Source organism: Numida meleagris, chromosome 7 (assembly GCF_002078875.1).
Source record: "Numida meleagris isolate 19003 breed g44 Domestic line chromosome 7, NumMel1.0, whole genome shotgun sequence".
NCBI classification, from domain to species: Eukaryota; Metazoa; Chordata; class Aves; order Galliformes; family Numididae; genus Numida; species Numida meleagris.
This window is the reverse complement of record NC_034415.1, coordinates 24439343-24460064: the sequence shown is the minus strand read 5'-3', so window position 1 is coordinate 24460064 and position 20722 is coordinate 24439343. Positions and strand designations below refer to the sequence as shown.

At 39.2% G+C, this 20722-nt stretch overlaps 3 protein-coding genes across 10 annotated transcripts in view; 2 read left to right on the top strand and 1 right to left on the bottom strand.

Annotated features, from left to right (window-relative positions):
• ZCCHC11 (zinc finger CCHC-type containing 11) overlaps positions 1–1624 on the top strand; it is a 48602-nt gene extending 46978 nt beyond the window's left edge. For 6 of the 7 annotated variants that reach the window (XM_021404259.1, XM_021404261.1, XM_021404263.1 and 3 more), the window contains one exon: positions 1374–1624. The gene's annotated coding sequence lies outside the window, so the exon portion shown is untranslated. The remainder of the gene's footprint in view (positions 1–1373) is intronic. The other variant, XM_021404257.1, reaches the window with a different exon arrangement.
• Positions 435–4733, bottom strand: PRPF38A (pre-mRNA processing factor 38A). The gene is made up of 10 exons (XM_021404274.1): positions 4511–4733; positions 4283–4442; positions 3670–3791; positions 3102–3187; positions 2833–2943; positions 2167–2279; positions 1610–1636; positions 1431–1528; positions 1030–1078; positions 435–775 (listed from the first exon to the last, which is right to left on the bottom strand). The coding sequence occupies exons 1-10, from the start codon at positions 4638–4640 to the stop codon at positions 733–735; spliced, it is 939 nt and encodes a 312-aa protein (XP_021259949.1). The 5' UTR covers positions 4641–4733; the 3' UTR covers positions 435–732.
• Positions 4833–20256, top strand: ORC1 (origin recognition complex subunit 1). Of its 2 annotated transcripts, none has more exons than XM_021404273.1 (17): positions 4833–4977; positions 5497–5590; positions 5980–6107; positions 8391–8560; positions 8998–9373; positions 9785–10079; positions 10232–10336; positions 10667–10868; positions 12627–12733; positions 13433–13534; positions 14041–14212; positions 14397–14504; positions 15234–15383; positions 16649–16768; positions 17800–17966; positions 18823–18910; positions 19893–20256. In XM_021404273.1, exons 2-17 carry the CDS (start codon positions 5502–5504, stop codon positions 20085–20087), a joined length of 2574 nt encoding a protein of 857 aa, XP_021259948.1. In that variant the 5' UTR covers positions 4833–4977; positions 5497–5501; the 3' UTR covers positions 20088–20256. The 2 variants fall into 2 exon arrangements, with proteins under 2 accessions (XP_021259948.1, XP_021259947.1); XM_021404272.1 differs by lacking the exon at positions 4833–4977 and adding an exon at positions 4988–5243.

Sequence of the window (20722 nt, the reverse complement as noted above, 5' to 3'; positions counted from 1 at the left end):
CATAAGTGATCTATCTTCAAAGTAGTGGTTTACTCTTCTTAAATTTACTAAATAACAACACACTTCAGGCAAAAAGGGGTATTTTTCTCTACTTGAATCTTTTGACCCAGCTAGTACTGGCCTCAGAAGACTTAAGGATGATCCCTTAAAAAGGAACAAACAACTGTCAGCTATATAGTGGAGATTACTGAATGAAATATGAAGCTAACTTAAACTCATGCTAGACTTTTGTTGTGTTGCTTCCTTTCCTGTACTGGAGGTGTACTGACAAGAGTTTAAGGCTTGTAGTTCTTCAGTGTTTATGACTTAAGCATATTCACACTTCAGCAACTGAATGTGGCATCTGCTGCTCAAAACAAAGCTTAGATTTGAGAATAAAGCCGGTTGCAATTAAAAGTCCCAACGAAGAATTACAAAAGAAACAGGAAAGAGCCTTTAAAGACAACCCCCCCCTTTTTTTATTGCTCTTCACTGGTTTTTACAGGCCTTGAGAAAAACAATTTATAAACTACCTTCAAATTTTATCATAAGGATTAGAAAGTAAGAAGAACTTCAGCTTTCTTTTAACTAAAAAAAAACAAAAACCACACAAAAACAACACTTGTACAAGAGGAGAAGGATTAAAAATTGACTGCTAAAGCAGCCAGTGCATATTCAGCTGTCCCATAACATAGACTGGACAGTATTAGCCTACAGTTCAAGGTCACTGAACTGTGTGCTGAAATTAGTTCATTATTCATTCCCTCGACGACTCTTTTTGTGACTTTTCTTAGATCTGAAACAGAAAACAGTTATGTGTCACAGTACTAGTACCTGTTTTAAACAAACAACATGAAATATAGCAATAAGTTGCAATAAACAATAAGTGTTTTACACAGCCACATGGGGATAGTATAACTAGAAAACACTGAATGTGAAATACTTCATTTACTACATTGTAAGAAGACCTTCAATCCCCAAGATTCAATGACAAGGGTACAATCCTACAACCGAACGGACATCCTTAAGCATCATGCCAAGAAGCATTACCTTTCAGGTGATTTGGAATGACTTCTGTGTCTGTGACTACGGTGATGCCCTATAAGAAAAAAAAAATAAAATAGTAACAGTTACTTCCATAGACCCTCGAGGTCTTTTTTGTTTTGCTATTGCAATCTGCTTCTGGTGACTAAGTGTCCTAGCTAATGGGAGAATTCCAAGCTTAATTACGCATTCAAATTAACCTCCTGCCAAGTATCTGAAAAACGTACTCAGGCAATTTTGTGCGTATTGAAGCAGTTCTCCATACTTTCATACAACTAACCACTTTATAAACCAGATTAAGCATGTAAACAACCTTCTTGATACTATGACACTGATTTTTTTTTTTCCAGTAGATGTCGTGCTGGTTAAAAAAAATGCCAGATTTAATTTGTAAACTACAGAAATACCTGGAGATTTAGATCTTGATCTGTGGCGCCTCTCCCTGGATCTGCTCCGGTGTCGTCTTGGGCTTTTGCTGCGATGTCTCTCCCGGCGTGGTGATGGACTGAGAGAGAGAAAAGAAGTTTTTCAGATAGCCATACTAAAAACATACGTTTTAACATTAAGTAATAGAATAAAAGATTACCTTCTTCTCTTTGGAGAGCGGCTTCGCCTGTAATTGGGGGAGAAAAGAGGCATTAAAAATAATCAACAGAACCAGCAGTTTCATTTCCTATATACTCCAGCAACTGCACCTTACACTCTCCTATAATCTGCAGTAGCAGTTGATTGGCTTGATGCACAAGAGGCAGTACATGCTTTGATCTGGCCCACACAATGAGCAGAAGGGTTAAGTGATGATTTTTTTTTTTATGGCTTACTACTAGTAAGAACAGAAACTGGATTTTCTCTCCAAACTTTACTTACTTGAAAACAAGCACTTGGTTCCCCTTAATATCTTTATTCTATTATCATATTTAGCTAACACTGGCGAGCAAGTTCAAGAGTTACTAAAGGACAAGAGAAAGGGACACGCAGATGTCAACTGTGACTCTGTACCGCTCCTTACTTTAGGAAGTGGCTAAAGGAAATGGAAAGCATAAGAGATTCTGGGGCTAAATTGTCATCTTCCCCTTCATGCTTTGCTCCGGCCCTCTGCAGCACAATAGGTAAACATATTGCTGAAAAGGAGCCATGTCTCACCTTCGTGGAGACCTGCTTCGGCTCCGCCTGTATCGTATAGCTGGAGATCTGCGAGGTTTGTCAAGGTCTCTGTAGCCTCTTCTGCGGTGATCAGGAGAGGGTACTCGCTCCAGCTGGGAACAATGGGGAAAAAAGGTTCTGTAAGTCTTTCATCAAGGTTTTATTTATCAGTAAGGATTTCTGAATGATAAATGTAAGTGAAAAAAAGGAAATAATTCACACAATCAAGCTTCTCCTTCTTCAAATACTTAATATTCACGTATGAGTGGTACTGCCCAAATCTACTAACTAGAAATTAAGAAGGCCTTTCATACTGTTGATTCTTAAGTAGCACAGCAGAATTGACTACAGTTGTTATCGTAGCCTTCACCATCATCTTTACTTCTTGGCTATGTACATAAAATAATCTGAAATACGTCTCAGTAGCACAGAACAGATTCAGAGCTGTGATTTTCAGCAGGCAGGAAAGCTTGACAAACAGCACTTCAGAGTTGCTTCAGGATCTGAAGTGTTCTCACAAGCAGCTTATATGAAAATCCATTAAGGGAGGAGCTGATTACTGCAAACAGTTTTCTGAGATCTCTCAAGTATTTCTCACAAACCCATAGAGTTTGTGGTGGTTACAGCACCAGCTTTAACTATTCCTCTGTAAAATATGTCACTAACCTTTTCATCTTCCTCTTCTTCCTCCTCGCTAGATTCTACATCATCCATATCTTCTTCCAGAGCACTAACACGAGGTTCAAGTTGCTCAGCTTCTTCCAGAACATATCGTTTCTAGGAGAAATTACAACTTTATTCTTGGGCTGTATAAGATAAGCACCTAAGAGGCATTTGACATGCCCAAAGATTCTTAATCATAGCTTTATGCAACAAGCCAGTAGCTGATACAACTACTGAATATGATGCAGTTAAGACCATTCGCTTCTCCAAACCTGCAATCGAGGCAGAATTATATCGCACACACGTTCCTCATGGAGTAGTTCATCAATAAATTCATCCACATGCATCAGTTCAAATTCTAGAGGGAAAAAAATAGCATCTTAAATACATGGTTAACACTATATAAATGAGACACTTCAGACTTTGTTGAAGGAGCTGTACAAACAATAGCTTTAAAATCATTCTTAATGATGAGGAAAATCCTTAGGCCTGTCTTGTAGAAAGGAGAAACTGCAGCACAGCTAGGACTAGCAGATGTCCAGTGCTTGAACTCACTCGAGTAGTGTTTGTTTGGTATATATGGAACTGAGTTTCAGTGTCCAGCAGAAAACACAAGCACTTGGGGAAAGCAAAATAAGCAAAGCAGTTCTCATTTGTACAAGACTCACAACATAATATCAAAAGAATGAGTTAGTAAAAGCAGTGTTTCAAAAAGATAATTGTGTCACACTTTTTAAACTTACACATTACTAAAAGAGAATATTTTTCTAAAAAAAAAACATCTGTTAAAGAGGCCATCAATGAGGGACTGAGAAACCATAACCACATAATGTTGCTTACCCCCATTTCTGTTCTGACTTTTTATTTTTCGATAGTCGTTGTACAGTGGCTCAAGATACTTGTAGCAGTCAATAGCTGTGCCCGTCAATCTCATGTACAATGCACCCAGCATTCGGACATACCTGAAAAGTAAACCAGTGCACATATCCGAGCTTTCGGCATAGTCAGCAATTTAGGTAAAGAAAAATTGTTCCTAGAATTTTAGGAGGAAAAACAGTACCCTATAATAAAGAGTGGCTGTATGGATTTTCTCCTTCAAATACTCAAGCACGTGCATCACCTTGGTATGGTTTGTTTATACGTGCAGAGATTAAAGAATCACTAATGAAAAAGTAAGTGATTATGGCTCCATTAATGTACCTCATTCCCAGTTGTTCAGGCTGTGTTGTCGCAGAGAACACATGCCACAAAGGCCAATATTTTCAACAGCCCAGTGAGAAGATGAACAAGCCTTTGGAAAGCGAGAGTAAGGCCAGGCTTTAGCAAGAAGAGCACATTTACAAAGGTCTGTGTATAAGAAGCTGAGTCCTGCCCTAGAGTTTCCCTGGCAGTTAGGGACATCCACATTTCATCAAGCAAAAGAGAAAAGCAAGAAAACACGCTATAGACTTACTTGAAGTCCTCATTTTTTATGAACTCCACAATGATGTCCTTCTCGGGCTGGATCTGCAGCATCTTCAGCGTCAGGCACAAGAAAGGCGTGGGTTTGATGTTCCCACCGTAGACGCCCCCCACGTACTTCAGCTCCATGGCCTTGTCCACCACCAGCTCGGCTGCAAGAGGGACGGCCGTTAGTGCTGGCCTCCCCCTCGAAGTGCCCGCCCGACCCAGCCCGCCATACCCGTGAGACCGAAGCATTCCTCTTTCCAATACTTAGACTCGTAAATACGGGTCCGAATGATCTTCTCCACGAGGTACTGCGGGTTGGTGCCGTGGATGCTGTGCGCGTCCTTCACCGTCCGGTTCGCCATGGCTGTCGCCCTCGGCTCCCCTCAGCGCGGCAACAAAAGCACTCACCCCGCTTCCGTAAGGAACTAAAACCACTTCCGCTTCCTGTCCCCCACCCCCTCCCGCCACGTTCTTTTCGGGCAGCGTATCACTTCCCAACCACTTCCGGTGTCCTTTCCAGATTCAAATATGGCGGCATCGCTCGCCTACCTTCTCCCGCCCTCTCCGCCGCGCGTGCGCCCAGAGGGGAGAGGGCGGGACTGTGGGTGGGCTTTGGCGCGAAATTCTACCGCGCGAGTGGCAGGAGCTCGCGCCGCTGCCGTTGGTGCTGTCGCGCGCGGGGATCGCTGAGGCGTTGCGGTGAGTGGGGCCGCCGTCCTTGAGGGCAGCGGGCGGGAAGCTGACTGGCTCGCTCCGTGAGGGCGCGTTGGGGTCTCTGTGGGTTCGACCCCGTCCGGCGCCATGGCCACGCGGGTTGTCTGGGAGCAGGAAAGCTCTATGGGGACGGCGGCTCTAAGGCAAAAAAGGAAGAGGAAGGGGAGACGAAGCGTGCGCGACTGTTTCACCCGCTGTGTCTGTGGGAGATGGGCGAAAACAAGCGAGGAGAAGCGCTCAAACGGCCCTCGGTGTGCGCCGGCATTGTCCCGGGAAGGCGGGGGCCCTGAGGGCAGAGCGGGCTGGGGCGGGGGAGGTTTAACACGAGCAGCGGCCGGGGGCTGAGGTTGGGAACTGGCGCTGTGTCTTACCTGTGCTGCTTGGGGGAATCGGGACCTCGCGGCCATTCCCGCGGTCTGGAAATCCTGAGTGTTTCCCCTTTTGTTAATTATTTTTAAGCTGTAAGCAAAAATTGCTTGTTTATGAGATTTAGCTTTTCCTCAGGAATCATGAACACCCGTCAGCAGAGCAAAATCATTTACTCCTGGTATGGAAAACCCATGAGCTCAGACAGAAAGCTGAGGACTCTGCAGTACAAGTAAATAACATTTATTTCTGTTTTTCTTGGGGGGACATCAACAGTGACACTTGCTTTACCTTTTGGACATCATTTAGGTTAATTTGGTAGTGAAAATATTAAAGTAGCAGTAGTTGTCTCGTATGTGTCATAACCTCAGATGTGTACCACAAAAAGAGTTGTTAAAAACCTCTTTAAATATAGATTGTATGTTTGAGCAAAAGTATTTAATTAGATTTGTGAATGTGTTAATTGACTTCTCAAAATCTGAATGAAGGTGTTTAATCAGGAAGCTCGGTTTTTTTTAGGCTTTGTAAGGGGACATAAGTGGCTTTATGGTGGGCAGGAGGTCAGCTTTAACAACGCGTGACTTGTAAAGGATGCTGACCTGTGTCTGCATCATTTTCTAGAGGAATCCTTATCAAATCAGAGAGAAGCAGAACTGAAAGATGTATACAACTTGGAGAGTTTGTTCTAATAGAAGGGGAGAACGCAGATCAACCTTTTGTGGCACAACTCCTGGATTTATATGAAGATGGTAAGAAATAAAAACACATCTCCTATGCGAGGAATCTTAAGATATTTTTAATTTATAAGTTCTTAAAATTATTTATCTTTAAAACAAGATAAAGATATCATGGGAATGTGGTTAGTGTTAACACTGTATTACTGCCCTAAGTTGTTAAGGAAACTAGGCTTTGGTAATCACTGCATCTGTATGCAAGTTCTCCCTAAATGTTTGTTGCTGATTTCATCTAAATTGGATAGCTAAATGCATTTGAAAGGCTTTAAAAGGCACGATCTTTTGCTTAGTTGTTTACTTCTAAAAGAAATAGTCCTTGAGGAAGATAGTGTGAGCTCTTGCTTTATTTAGATATTGGAGAATCCCACTGGAACAAGGGTACTGGAGCCCTGAGACTTGTATGTTATTAGACACCAAGGATTTCAGTGTAAGGTACAGGGATGAATAAATTGGCTCATCACTTCTGTTCCTTGTAGAACTACTTATTTGTAGGTAAAGGTAGATATGAAAAGATAAGTCATGGTAGGCAAGTGGCACAAAGACTATGGTAGAATCTGAATGAGAAACTATTCATTAGCTAAGTCTAATTTCTTTCAACAGCTGTTGTTTGTTTTGGGCTGCAGTGATAATATTTTGTGGGTTTTCTCATTCAAAACAAAAATACGTGGAGTGATGCATATTTGTAATGCGCATTTATTGTAACATAAGTGAATATTCTTTTTATGCTGGTCTGAAACTTGTGAATCTTTCTTGAAAAGCTTTCCCATATCTTTGGCAAAGTTGTTAAAGATGTTTGGTTTTGTTTTCATTTGAAGACAAAACACCTTAAAATATAAACAGGAGCATAAAAATTGTAATATGTTCCAAATGTCCTTTAACTCTGTCCACAGTGAACCTGCTCGTGGTGTTTTTTCAGCCTTTCTTCTCTGGTATGTTACAGCAGGATTCTCTGGGTCAATAGGCAGCGAGCAAACATTTCTGGTTTATCTCTAAAGTAACTCTGAAATTACCAGTAACGCTCTGAAATTTCTCAGTTCCCCTTTTATGTCACTGCCCTCAGTGGAGTTCAGCTAGATCATGTGCATGCCAGTGAGGAACCTCTTCATTGGTGACAGTGAACTGCTAGATTAACTGATCTAAATGAATTCTGTGATCTGAGACTTGGTGTAGATATTACCTTAAGCTGTGATGCTCTCCATTCAGACATCTTAATTTTGCTTAGAAAGTGGGATTTATGATCTCATATCAGCTACTTTCTCACCTATGTCCATGTAGAATTTATATCCTTGATAGCTCATTTCCATGCATTTTTCTTTTGAACTTCCCAGTCTGTGAGAAGGGAATGGATATGGAAGTTTTCCAGAACTCCTGAACTAAGTGCCTGCTTGCATGAGTTCTAAGAAATAAGGCTGGCGTTCTCTTTACAAATGTATGTAGCTATGTAAATGTTAATTTACTTGCATACGTAGATGACTGACTCCCAGAATAAAGTACTTAAGTACTTGTTATGTGGCATATTAAAAGGATCTTTAGAAACAGCTCTCTTTTGATCAGGTTTCAGTTTAACTTAATTGTACAGGCTACTTGAGTAGTAGTTATTTTTTGAAAGATGCTCTTAAATTTAAATTCTCAATGAAATTCCACAGGATAGGTGTAGCTAAAGAAGCACCAGCACGTTTAATCTTTCTGTTACTTAATCCAAGTCACTGTCAGCAAGTGCTGTAGTGCCCAAAGATCCCCTTGACTGTGCCAGGTCTGTCTAGTGAGCACTGAACAATGTGGCTGTGGTATTGCTGTGGATTCACCAGAAGTGTACAATCCCATCGAGGAACCAGTGGCACTATTGGGTCAGTGCTTCAGCTGTGGAGACCTTAGTTCTAGTTACTCGAGCTGCGGGTAGTGATGAAACGGAGTGATGAACTTTGGCGTATTTAAACATCACTCTTCTAAAGTAATTACCTAGCAATTGGTACAGAACTGTCTGTATACTTACTTGCTAAAGCTTTGAGAGCTGTAACTTCTGCATCATTTGTCAGCTTCTAGTTTTGGTCTTAACTCTGTTTAATCTTGAGCTAATTTATCTCCCTCATTCATCTGGAAAAAGAATCTTAATATTTTTCATCCTCTTTTTCTAAATTTCTGTATTTTTTTCTAAATTAAAAATTAAGGAAGAACACTGCCTTTCAGTACATATATGCAAGTGTCTTGTGCAGTATTTCAGCTGAAGTCACCAAGGTCTGGTAATAACTATTTGTGGTATGAGAGGATTCTTAGCGTTCATTTTCTTTTCATTTGTAGGCGCTCAGCAGAAACACGCAGTTGTACAGTGGTTCTCTCATATTACAGAGATACCTAAGAATAAGCAGAAACTGCTTAAAAGAAGAGTTTATCCCCAAGAAGTGTTTTTTGATCAAGTTTCTGGCTACGACACTGACATAGCTGTGGAGACTATTATTGAAAGCGTGCTGGTATGTACTGCAGCCCATGTACACGTAGAAGGAAGAAAGAAACTGAAACAATTTGAAAAACCTAACAGAACAGTGCAGCTCCTTTACTTCCTCCTGAACTGAACATGCTATGTGTATTTGATTGCTAATGCAGTTTTATGGGATGGCTGAAAACTTAAAACTCCTTTCCTCCATCCTAAAATGACTTTGGTTATTGGCAGCCAGCCCATTTAGAGGATTGCATGGAAGGAAGTAATGTGATGGGAGGCCTGTCATGGTTCAACAAGGGCCTGCAGCAGAGTAATGTTATGCTAGCCATTTTGTAGGCAGAAGATGTTGCCATCTATAATGAAGTTCCATGAATTCCAACTATAAGATATGTGAATAGAAAACAGTTGAATGCTAAATTAACTGCAAATACTAAGGTATACATGTGTTGGTATTTTCTCCTTTTTCAGGTAATACCACTACGTCTGAGGGATGAACTACCTTCTAGATTAAATAAGGAAAAAATTTTCTATGTAAAACAGTCTTGGGATGGGAAATGTTTTAAGGCTTTGTCGCCTGCCACATTCTCTAAGCTGAATGAAGCTAACAAGAAAGGAGATGGCATCCCAAACTCTTTCAACTCTTTTGTTCCTTCGGCTGTCATTTCCTCTGTGAAAAAAGAGACCAAGAAGGTTGCTCAGAGTGGCACAAAACCAAAAAATGTTGAGATGGAAATAGAATCAAAACACTCTGCTTCCAAGTCTTCCCTTTCTAAGGAGAGACATTCACAAAGAATAGCAAATGGCATCAAAAATCCAACTGCAAGAAAGAAGTTAGAGTTAAACAGTATGTATATGTCAGTATGTGTATTCTGTCCATTTGGTAGTTTTTAATGTAGTATTGTGTCTCTTCATCTTGACCTCAAAACGTCTGCCTTATTTTTCCTTAATTTTCTGGCTAATGGTATATTAGAAGGCTTACATTGGACTGACTGAATGAACACATTTGGACCATATATTCAAACTGAAAGCTGAGTAAAGTTGGAAGTGATAGGAGAGCCTGATTTTTTTTTTCCCGTTTTCTATGTTGTCGTCTTCATAGAGGGAATGCATGCTTTCCAGTGATTCCATTTTCTGTCTGCAAAGCTTTTCACATTTTAAATTACAGCTACTGAGTCATACCATGTCTTCTGAAACTTCTAACTCAAACCATCCGTGTTAAAACCTGACAAAAGTTTGTTTTGCTCTTAATTCCTAGGTCCCACAAGATCTCCTAGAAGCAAGCTCCTGGAACAGGATATTTTGGAACTTTTAGATGATGACTATGATTCTCTACTGTTAAAACCATCAGCTATTAAAAGGAAAGTGAAATTCACTGAAGTTCTAGGCTCACCACCAAAAATAACTTGTGCCAACGATAAGCTAAAGTCAGTGTTTGGTACTGCAGAGCACCAGGAGACGTTTAGTGATACAGTAAGATTATCCCCTTATAGGAGAGTTGAAGACTCTAATGAGAAAGTCAGGAATCTTAATGTGGAAGATGACACTAAAGGGTAAGTAACAGTATTTTTATAATTACTTTTGTATTTGTATTTTGAATTTGCATTGGGTTTACAGGCTTAGCAGTTGAGCCTGAAGTTTAAATGGCCTTCTCTCTATCTTTATAAGTGTGATTCAGATAAAAGTAGCTTTGTGTTCTTTACAGCTTAACTGGCCGTAAGGAGCTGGGTACTCAGAGCCCCACGGTGACCCCCCGTTCTCGTAGAACATGTACGCAGGAGACAAGCACTCGCATTGCAGAACAAATCAGGTATTGCTTTCATGGTATCTTGTTCAGATTGCTTTCGACAGCTTGAAGCCTCAAGAGTTTGTATAGCTTAACAGTAAGGCGCAAATGATTGCGGAGTGAGTGAAAACTGTCTTGTACTAAGAAACATTCAGCTGACTTCCTTTAATCCAGTCTGTAAAATAGCTATGGAAAATTAACGGCTCAGGTGGAGAATAAGTTGACTTGCTGATTATAGGCACCTACAGAAAGAATTGAAAAAGTATCAGATGACACTCTGTAGTGAGCAGAGTTGTATGTAGTTTTGTTTTTGTTTTTTTTTTTAAAGAAAAACTTGTCGTTTCTTTCTTGTAGCTTATTAAATATGCTGGAATCAAACCAGGAAGAGGATTTTCTGTCTAGCTCAGATGGTTCTTACTCTTCAAGTAGTGACGAAGAAGATAGTGATGTGAGCTGTACACCGGTAAAGAAAAGTAAGCCAAGCAGAATGTTCAGCACCCCAAAATCTTCAAGGAAGCCTTCAGTTCACACTCCTGCTGAGACCCCGAGGAAAACGGTAAGGTTCCTTATAGCTGCTGACATCCTTAAAAGTTGCTTTTATTGTTTCTAAGCCTTTTTTAATTCTTAATGCCTGTATGCCAGAGTTAAGTATCTGAAGTATTAGCTTGAAATGAAACATTTGTATGGTCTTCAGTATGACTAAGTTATGAAAATACAATAATTGCTTATCCTCAATGTTACAATAGTGTTAATCATAAAACTCTCCAACCTAAGCAGAGAAAATGTTGGATTAGGCTGGAGCTGACCAGTGACTGCTGAATGTGCTCTTTTTCTGTTGTTGTTGTTTTTAATGTAGCTATAATGCCTTGTCTTACTTTGAGGGAGGGCAGGGGAGAGAATGATGAGGAAGCAAGAATTAGCACATATCTTGAGTCAGTAGTTGTTAAACTGTGGATTCAGGACATCTACTAGTAACACGAACTTGGTCTTGTGTGAATCATTGGGCAGCTGAGCAAAGGAAGAGTCCCTTGGGGGTTATTTTTTTTTTCTTAGGTGATTTGAGGAAACTGTTTGAAAAACCTGAATAAAAACTGTGTGTGCATTTCTCAACCCCTATTCTCAAGGAAAAAAAAAAGCTGCATGCTGGTTCAGAGAGGCAGGAGAGATGAAGAAATAGATGGATTTGTTTTTACATGGGGAAACTACTGACAGCAGTACATGAATTGTGAATCTTAAAATGAGACAATGGGGGAGGAGATAGGGTAGGTCTGGGAAGTCATGAGTGGTGGAGGAGTTGAGCAGAAACTGTTTTTCTCTCCCAGTAAATCTACAGGCTCTCAAATAAAACTAGTAGGAATTGCGATTAAACTGAAAGTAATTAGTCACTTATTGAACAAGTAGTTAGACTTGTGCAGCTCTTGGGCAAGCATTTTATGTGGGTTTAGCGAAAGACTGGGTTAAGTACCCAAGAATGATCCATTGAGAGTTACTAAAGAAAGAGGATACAGCAAGTTCACTAAATCCTCTGAAGTGAAAATAGTTAAGGCTGTTCTTGCCATGTTCTTACTGTTCTCTAAGCATCCGTTTATGGCCAGCGTTTTTACTTCTAATGTACACTGAACGCTGAGATGCTTTAGTTCTCCTGTTTCTGAATAGTCTTTAGTCAGTGCAATCTTCATATACTGCAGAAAGCTGTAAGTTCAACTCTGCTGTGCTGATAGCTACCAACACAAAAGGAATGCTCTACAGTGTTTATGGCCACGCTAAAGACACTATGGCCAGCAGTTTCTCATAGTGTCACAGCCACTGGGCTTGGGATGGGGATCCTTGGAAAGAGCTAATTAAAATTAGCCTCTGCTTATGAAAAGTGTAACAGAAATCCTAGCACAACTGCAACTTGTAAGTACAACAAGGAAGAGTATGTAAGATACTGTGTGGCTTTTTTGTTTGAACAGTGAAATACAGATCAATAGTTTCTAGTTCGCTGTTTCTTAAGAACCAGATCACTCTGTAACACAGGATTTCAGAAGAAATATAAAGAACTTTAAATTTTTATTCAGCAAGTTAAAAAGTGGAGTTGTCTGTGTCACTATTTTCCCTGCTGGTTTCTTTCTCCTCAAGGAAGAAAAGACCATGAGACTTAATTTGGTAGTTCCTTTCTTAAGGACTGCTCCTCCTTTCATCTTCTACTTTGACATCTCCAGGAAGTTAAGCGTAATTAAAGTTTTGGAGGCTTGTATGAATTATCAGTTTCTGGTAGAAATTCCTGTATGTAGCAAATCTGTTTGTGGTCCTAATTTTTTTTTCTACTCAGCCTTTGCTAGGAACACCCAGGACACCCCGGAATGCAACTCCTGAAATTCCCAGGCGCAGCCATGCAGCACAGAAACCAACCAGTATACTAGAAGAAGCCAGATTAAGGTAACGTTTGCTGAAAGCAGGAGATGATATCTTTGCTTCAGGTGTGCAAGAGCTGCTGTAGGCTATGCTGAAATAGGGTAATGTCACCTTTACCAGACTGAATAAATTTGGTAAAAATGGGTAATGTTTTGATTCCAGGGGAGCATTAATGAATTGACAATAAATACTGTAGTTACAGGTGGCTACAGTACTACTTTTACAATTGCAAGTTATTGTAACTAGTTCTCAGTGTTAAATTCTGCAGTTAAGTATCTGTCTGTATTCTGTGCAACATTCAATTAAAAAAAAGTGAAGATCCTCTCTTGTAGATGATAATGGTACAATGAGTACCTTCCTACAAGCTATCACCTCTTCTATATCACCCCTACTATACCTCAACTTATTTTTCATATATGAATTACAACAGCTAGATGTTTATTGCATGTTTAATACTGTTCACTTACGAAGATGATTGTTCAGCCTTCTTAAAACTCAAAAGCTTAAAAACTGTAGAGATTAGAATATTTCATTTGGATACTTGACACTGGTGTTCGTACCTAAAGTATGTAAGACAGAATTGGAAAACTACACACAGCTGTGAAGAGGAGAGGTGGGAGGGACTTACTATTTGTTTTTCCCCACGAGGCCCTTCAGGTAGAACTGTGAGCATGCAACTCTGACCTCCAGTTTGTTTGTTTTCTTGTTTGTTTTGATTAAAAGGCTGCATGTTTCTGCTGTCCCAAAGTCTCTGCCCTGTCGTGAGGAAGAATTCCAGGATATCTATAACTTTGTGGAAAGCAAACTGATTGATGGTACAGGAGGGTGAGTTTGTCGGTGAGGCTGTGTAACTGAGGTCACATATACCTATGGTGCAATGACAGCCAATCAAGATTGCTTTTATTTAAAAGGTTATCCTCGTTTGACTGAAGTCAAGATCCTAGTTGAATTTTCCTGCATGGGTTTTTTTATCTTAAGAGGTGTTGTACACATAAATACTGTGAATTCCTTTATTGTACAAATTCAAATTTAAGACAGAAATACCTAGTCAGTTTTAGAGGTCTGGGAAAACTTTAACACGGCAAAACTAGAATTTCTAAGGTATTTTAGATTGTTAGTTACTTTAATAATTAAAAAAAAAAAAACGATGGTACTCTAATGTGTGACATGTCCTAGTTTGCAATAAAGTAATGAATGTAGGGAATTAGCTGAAGTGACAGAGAGGGGAACAGTATTCAAGGCTGGTGTCAGAGCCTAGGAACTCCAACTTCTTGATACTAAGAGGGTTATCCTTTTGCTCAGACTGCTAAAAAGGTGTTTTACTTCTGTAGGTGCATGTATATTTCTGGAGTGCCTGGAACAGGTAAAACTGCAACTGTTCATGAAGTGATTCGCTGCCTTCAGCAAGCTACAGAAGATGATGACCTACCATCATTCCAGTTCATAGAGATCAATGGCATGAAGCTTACTGATCCTCACCAAGCTTATGTGCAGATACTAGAGGTGAGAAAAGCTTCCTCAGTGGCTCTGCTTTAAAAGAAGAGGAAACTCAGATTCTCAATGTTTTACAGGATTCAAGACAACTACCAATCAATACTTCCAAAAGTTAAAACTGACAAAGGGTTAAACTCCCTATTTCCAGAGTTTTGGTGTGACTAATCTGCAGTATAATTTAATTCTTGTCCAGTTACTAACAGGTCAGAAGGTGACAGCAACTCATGCTGCAGCACTGTTGGCAAAACTGTTCTGCACACCTGGACCAAAGAGGAAGACCACAGTGCTGGTAGTGGATGAGGTGAGACCAGGAATCCTTCATTCTCTGTCCTAAATCTTTCCTAAAATATCCTAAAAAGTTTTTAGAGAAGGGAAAAACACAGTGTATGTACTTACAGTATATCATATATGATCTAAAGGAGTAGACTTTGGAGAGAGGACATTCAAATAGTTCCTCTTAGTGTTATTTGGAAACTGAATGTAAATAGATGAGTCTCCTGTTACCAAAATTCTCTGCTTTGTTTTCATGTTGGTTTATTTTTTATGATGTAATGAGTGATTATGTCAAGTCCTAAATAGCATGAAATTCAACTGTTTAGAGTATGTATTTTATCTGGAAGCTGCTGCTCTCTCTGGAGAGAAAATTCACAATGAAATATCAAGTTTTGAAAGTCTGAATATGCAGTGGTAAGTAATAAACAAATGTGACTTTTTTTTTTGCTATAAGCTGATTCAGGTCCTCACATGGATGGGTGGTTTAACCTTGTTGGATGTAATATTAATATCACATTAATGTTTAAAAATTGCAGCTTAATTTTGCGTTGAATACTTCTCAAAGAGAAATTAGATCTCTAATTCCAAAAAATGCAATACCGTTAATAGATTAGTGAAGGAAGCACAACAGAGACACCTTGTTCAGTATCATGTAAGAAGTGTTTTGTGGCAGAACTAACTCTCTCAAACCTCACTGTAACCTGCATTGTAAACACGTTCTTTTTCAGTCAGATTCTTATGTTTTTTTTTTCTTCAGCTTGATCTTCTGTGGACTCGAAAGCAGGACGTGATGTACAACTTATTTGACTGGCCAACTCAAAAGCACTCTAAGTTAATCATCTTGGCCATTGCTAACACCATGGACTTGCCAGAGAGAATAATGATGAACAGAGTATCTAGCAGGCTGGTATGTCCTATAACAGTTAGGTTGCTATGCCAAAAAAAAAAAAAGAACAGATTAAGAACTGCATGCAGTCAAAAGTAGTCTGGGGGGGAAAGGTAGGGTGGGTTACATCAGAAGTTAAATAATTATAAGGAATTATAATTCCCTCTTCTCTCCAGAGGGCAGATGATCATATAAATCTTAGCGAAATAAGTATAGGAGCCAGCTCACTAATCAGATCTCTTACTACATAAGAACACTCTGTTCTTATCAGAATGAATTAAGAAAAAGAATGCAGATGTCTTTTTAAATGTATTAAGTTTTGTATAATTTAATTCACTTCATCATGATGAAGCTGCTTACTCCAGAGTTCAGAGAAATTTTTTTCTGTTTTCCCTTGCTATTTCCCCTTTCATTCCTGGCACCTAATTACTTGTCTCTGTTTGCCATAATCAGATGGTAGATATTATTTATTGAATACCTTTGGTCAGGAAATGGGATGTACTCTATACGTGTGTTTAATACATTGTCCTAGGTCATTGTTTCAATGCTTCTATAAGAAGTGATTTGCAAAAAACAGTGCTCTGCCTTCATCCTTCTGTGACTTAAAAATAGTTGTACAGTAACTGCGAATTTCTTTCTCCCACCCACTAAACCTGCAGATTTGAAGATCTGAGAATCCATGTAGTCATGGGAGAGGAATTCTTCATAGGGGATGTAAGGCTTTACCTCCTTAGAATATGAAAGGCAGTGCGTCATATATAAGTCATAGATTGGTCTTCTCATCTGAAATCAGTTGTTGTTAGCTCGAGCCAGAATTGGATTTGTAATTCTTTGCTGGCTGATGACTTGCAGGCCTAATGTCAAGTCAACAGTATGACTGTATGTGTGCATACAGAAATGCCAAAGAAGAGATGGATATTTTTGGTAGGTTCTGCTGTCTCTGTACTTAAAAATAAGTGTAAACAGCTGTAATCAAAAGATTCTTTTATTGGATGTCTGTAGTTTATTTACAAGTTTTGTAAGAGAACTTGGATTCTAATAGTATGCACCCCTAATTCAGCCTTTCTGGGGTAGTGATCCACATTCAGTCCGTTTCATTTACGGATGTGCACACTTATTTTACAAATACAAAGCAGGAAAAATGGTTAAAACTTATCAAAGTTTGGAGGGGAAGAATGTGAAAAAGATTGCTCCAACCGGAGAAATTAAAACTACTAACTATGCAGGCTATGCTTGAATAGTTTGTACTGCAAGCAGTTCTCACTGTATTTTATTACTTACTGTAGGGTCTCACCAGAATGTCCTTTCAGCCCTACACCTACAAACAGCTACAGCAAATTATTTCATCTAGACTGAACAGCATGAAGGCATTTGAAGAGGATGCAATTCAGCTAGTTTCCAGAAAGGTAAATACAGTACAAGTATTATCCTCTATGTTGAACTAAGTAAAAAGTTTGAGGGACACTGGAGAATTCTGTAACAGTAGTCAGACTTGGTTCTGTGGTAGAATGCTACACATTCTGCATTGGAAACAAAGTAAAGTGCCAGTAGTGGATCATACACTTTTCTTTCTCTAAAGCGTGCATAGCATTTTTGCAGGAAACATGGCTAAAGCAGTGTCCTTGCTTTTTTTCCACCTGCTTTGAGAAGGTAGCTTATGATGATATGATGTCAGCTTTCTACAGTGTTTGGCATAATGAATCATTGGGTGGATCTTGGGGGGGAGAAAAATCTGGTATGCCAGGAGCAGTGGAAATACCCATATTTGTTTTCTCTTTCTCAAGATGTTTAAGGCCTCAGCGTAACCTATTCTATTGCCAGTCTGTATACTTTGAAGTACAAAAACCAAATAATTCCTTAGGGATCAGTAGCTTCTCAAATTCAGATGTATGCATGGTCTAATGCCAGCTCATTAAAATTGTAAGCCACAAGTGGGATTTTAAGAAGTATTTAGTTTCAGAAATTTTGTGAACCTAAAGTTTTTCAGACACTTGCAAGTATAAATTCATTATCTCAAAAAGTTGTGTACTCTTAAAATAATGTTCCTTTATGTATGGAAAAACTGAGGTTTTTCACTTTTTTTTCTATGTGAATATGGATTGTGGTAAGGTGCTCTCTATTTAAAATGTTTCTGAGAACTTTTGGTGGTGAATTGAACTGCTCATACTGAATTTCCTAGATTTTTTTTTAACCGTCTGTGGTTATAGAAGAGAAGTTCAGCCTCAAATTTGTGATTGCTAATTCAAGGTGGGTGTAGGGATGTCACTTTTGATCAATAAGATCAAAATTTTGACCAGTATTTCAAATCTGGATTTGCATAAGGTAGTCCACCTGTTGTGTGTTTTTGAGTGTTTGTTTTCTGGTCAATTGATTCTACAGGCTGAGATGAGTGTTTAGCAAGGAAATATTTCTACAAACCTGTCATGTTTACTTCCAGGTAGCAGCATTGTCTGGTGATGCAAGGCGTTGCCTTGATATCTGCAGAAGGGCCACTGAGATCTGTGAGTTTTCTAGCCAAAAGAGTACTCCTGAAATAGTCAGGATGACCCACATAACAGAAGCCATAGATGAAATGTTCTCATCACCATATGTAAAGGCAATCAGGTAAAAGCATTTCTCAGAGGTTTTTATTTCCTTTTGTGTCATTTTCCCTGTGCTATTTTTCAAAAACCTTTGGTCTATCCTTACACTCTATTTGGAGTGCATGTGATGCATTATGTTTTGTTGAAATAGGATTTAAAAAAAAAAACTATCGCACAGCTGGAAGCCAGATACAACATTGAAATTAAAGATGGGAAAACAAGGTGGAGAAATTTCTTGTTTAAAGTTATACAGGATGTTTCCATGTTAGCGTTCCGCTCAAGAATTTTGAGATGTTGTGATTGCCCCTGTTTACTGTATGTTCTGTCTGAAAAATGTTAATTTGCTAATTCATTAATGTAAACTGACCATAACACGTTGCAGAGCATGTACAATGTTTGATAGGGATTCTGCCATTCTGAGCCTGGGTTCAGAATTATTAAAGGAGCTACAGCCTGGTTCTGCCAGCACAGTACACGCACGGTGTTATGGCATTACACAAGTTTGTAATTCATGGAGATTTACTGTGTTAATATTTTTCTCATGTCATCCCTCGTATGAATGCTTGTAAGAAACAAGGATCTAGACAACTAGCAAACTGTCGTGCTTTAACTGCTTCGTTAAGCTTTATATTCTGCGTGGAATCAAATGTCTTGTTCAGGCAGTGAAAGGCATGGGATGCAGTGCTCTGTATTGTCAGGGTTGCAGGTTGTAATATGGGCTGTCTGACAAAGCGTCTTGTGTATTTCCACTCTCAGGTAGGAAAATACTCAGCACTTAAGTACTGTTACAGGCGATTTCCCTTCCAGACTTCTTCCTAAGGACTCACAAGTTCTAAACTTTGCAGACTAATTCTTGTCCATCTTGTTTTAATATTCAGGAATGCCTCATTGCACGAACAAATCTTTTTTAAAGCAATTTTAGCAGAGTTTCGTAAGGCGGGAGTTGAGGAAGCAACAGTTCAACAGGTATGTTAGTGTTTCATGGTACTTGTATTTAAAGGGGGGCTGTGCACTGTAAAAATTCTCAGGCGAAAACATGACTTCTGAAATGTTGGGGATTCGTATTCCTAGAATCTGATGGAAAACAACATGATAATAAGGTGAACTGGAACATGGCTGTCCAGCCCAGGTGTAAAAACTAATTGGTGCTACCACTTGTAATTGGAAACACCTGCACTTGCATTAACATTAACAGTGGTTTGGCTCACACAATGAATTTTTTTCTCTGCATTTGGAAATGGTGTGCCTTCACCTAACATATTTAGTAAAAAGAAATAAAATATAACCTGGAAATACTGGGTAACATAGTTCAAGGATGAGAGCTGAAAGCTAATTCCAATTTCTGTATCATCCTCTTTCATATTAGAGACAGATATCACCACTAATAGCTTCGGAGTTTTTTAGTAGACTCATAAAATACACCAGCAGAGCCATGTACAGATTCCATTTTGTGATTGGAAGCTAAATGCTAATACTTACAAATATTTAGAACAAAATATTTTACATAAAATAACTTGGTAACTGAATCTGGTTCTACAGGTTTGTAAGTAGGAATTTTATTTTCTGTTGCAGCTTCCTGAATATCTGTTAGTTGATTGGATAGGCTCAGTGGGCAATCTGTTCTTGAGCCTAACAAGATATTCTTTGATGTTCATCTTTTATACTTTTCCTCTAGTTTTTCCTCTAACAAAAGGGTTCCTTCTGCTTCTTCTAAAAAAGAAAATCAGAAGATCCCAAGCAGGTAGCTTGGGATTATGACAAAAGCTCTGTATCTGGTGCTGCAACAGTAGCATGTTGCATTTCGTCTAATAGGCTGAAACTAGTTCTTCCTTCCCAGAGATGTGGAGGAAAGGAAACTTCCCTTTTTCACCTTGGCCTACCAGATTGCAGCAGGAGGTAAACTTGAGTTATATTTTTTTTTAACATCTTTTTTTTTCTTTTTTAACAGGTCTATCATCAACACATCTCACTGTGCAGAATGGAGGGCTTGCAGAGTCCAACAGTGTCAGAAATCTTGGCGATTTGTGCCAGGCTCGGTGCCTGCAGGCTGCTGCTGCTGGAGTCCAGCAATAAATACCTTCACATGCGTGTGCGGCTCAACATCAGCCAGGATGATGTCATGTACGCGCTCAAGGATGACTAAGGCAATAGAGATTTTATTTTTATATATGTATAAATATTTTAAAGATTGTCTATTTTAATTTTTTAAGTATTGACAAAATGGAAGTAGTAGATTGTATTTTTTTAAATATTTTTGCTTGGTGTACCGAAGCACTTTGTCCAATAAAGAACTTGCTTTGAAGCATTTTAAATATTTGAAATGAAACGATCCGTTTCAAAAACGTTGTTGGTAACGGTCCCCTTCCAGCTCAGGTGTGTGAGCTGAAATTGATTACTGGCATCAATGCTGTTGAGCTTATCACTATGGAGCAGTTTTTGTTGTGACCAGCAGTGGTGTTGTGGCATTACAGTTTGTTTTTTCCTCGTTGAGTTCTGTTGACTACAAAAGATGTGCTTAAACCTTTGTTGTTTGTGTCGTCGAAGTGAACTTTACATTTGCTGAACTGGTTGTATAAAGGATTCTCTGCTACTAGGGAACTACTTGACAGATTGCTTTTGTTATTTTTAATCAACGTTGTGCACTTTTTGGATTGGTATTGAGGATTGCTTTATTGAAATGACCTCAGGTAACAGACACCTGCTGAAAATGTACCTTCAAACTAGAACTGGTCCCAGAACTGCACCCAGTGTTTGGAAGAGGAGGTGGTTTGAGAACTG

Coding starts and splice junctions, on each gene's coding strand:
- PRPF38A (XM_021404274.1), bottom strand. CDS start 4,640: ATGGCGAACCGGACGGTGAAGGACGCGCACAGCATCCACGGCACCAAC. Junction 1,637..2,166: donor CGAAGCAGGTCTCCACGAAG/GTGAGACATGGC, acceptor CCCCAATTACAG/GCGAAGCCGCTCTCCAAAGA. Junction 1,079..1,430: donor ATCAAGATCTAAATCTCCAG/GTATTTCTGTAG, acceptor TTTTTCTTATAG/GGCATCACCGTAGTCACAGA.
- ORC1 (XM_021404273.1), top strand. CDS start 5,502: ATGAACACCCGTCAGCAGAGCAAAATCATTTACTCCTGGTATGGAAAA. Junction 10,080..10,231: donor GTGGAAGATGACACTAAAGG/GTAAGTAACAGT, acceptor TGTTCTTTACAG/CTTAACTGGCCGTAAGGAGC. Junction 16,769..17,799: donor TTCAGCTAGTTTCCAGAAAG/GTAAATACAGTA, acceptor GTTTACTTCCAG/GTAGCAGCATTGTCTGGTGA.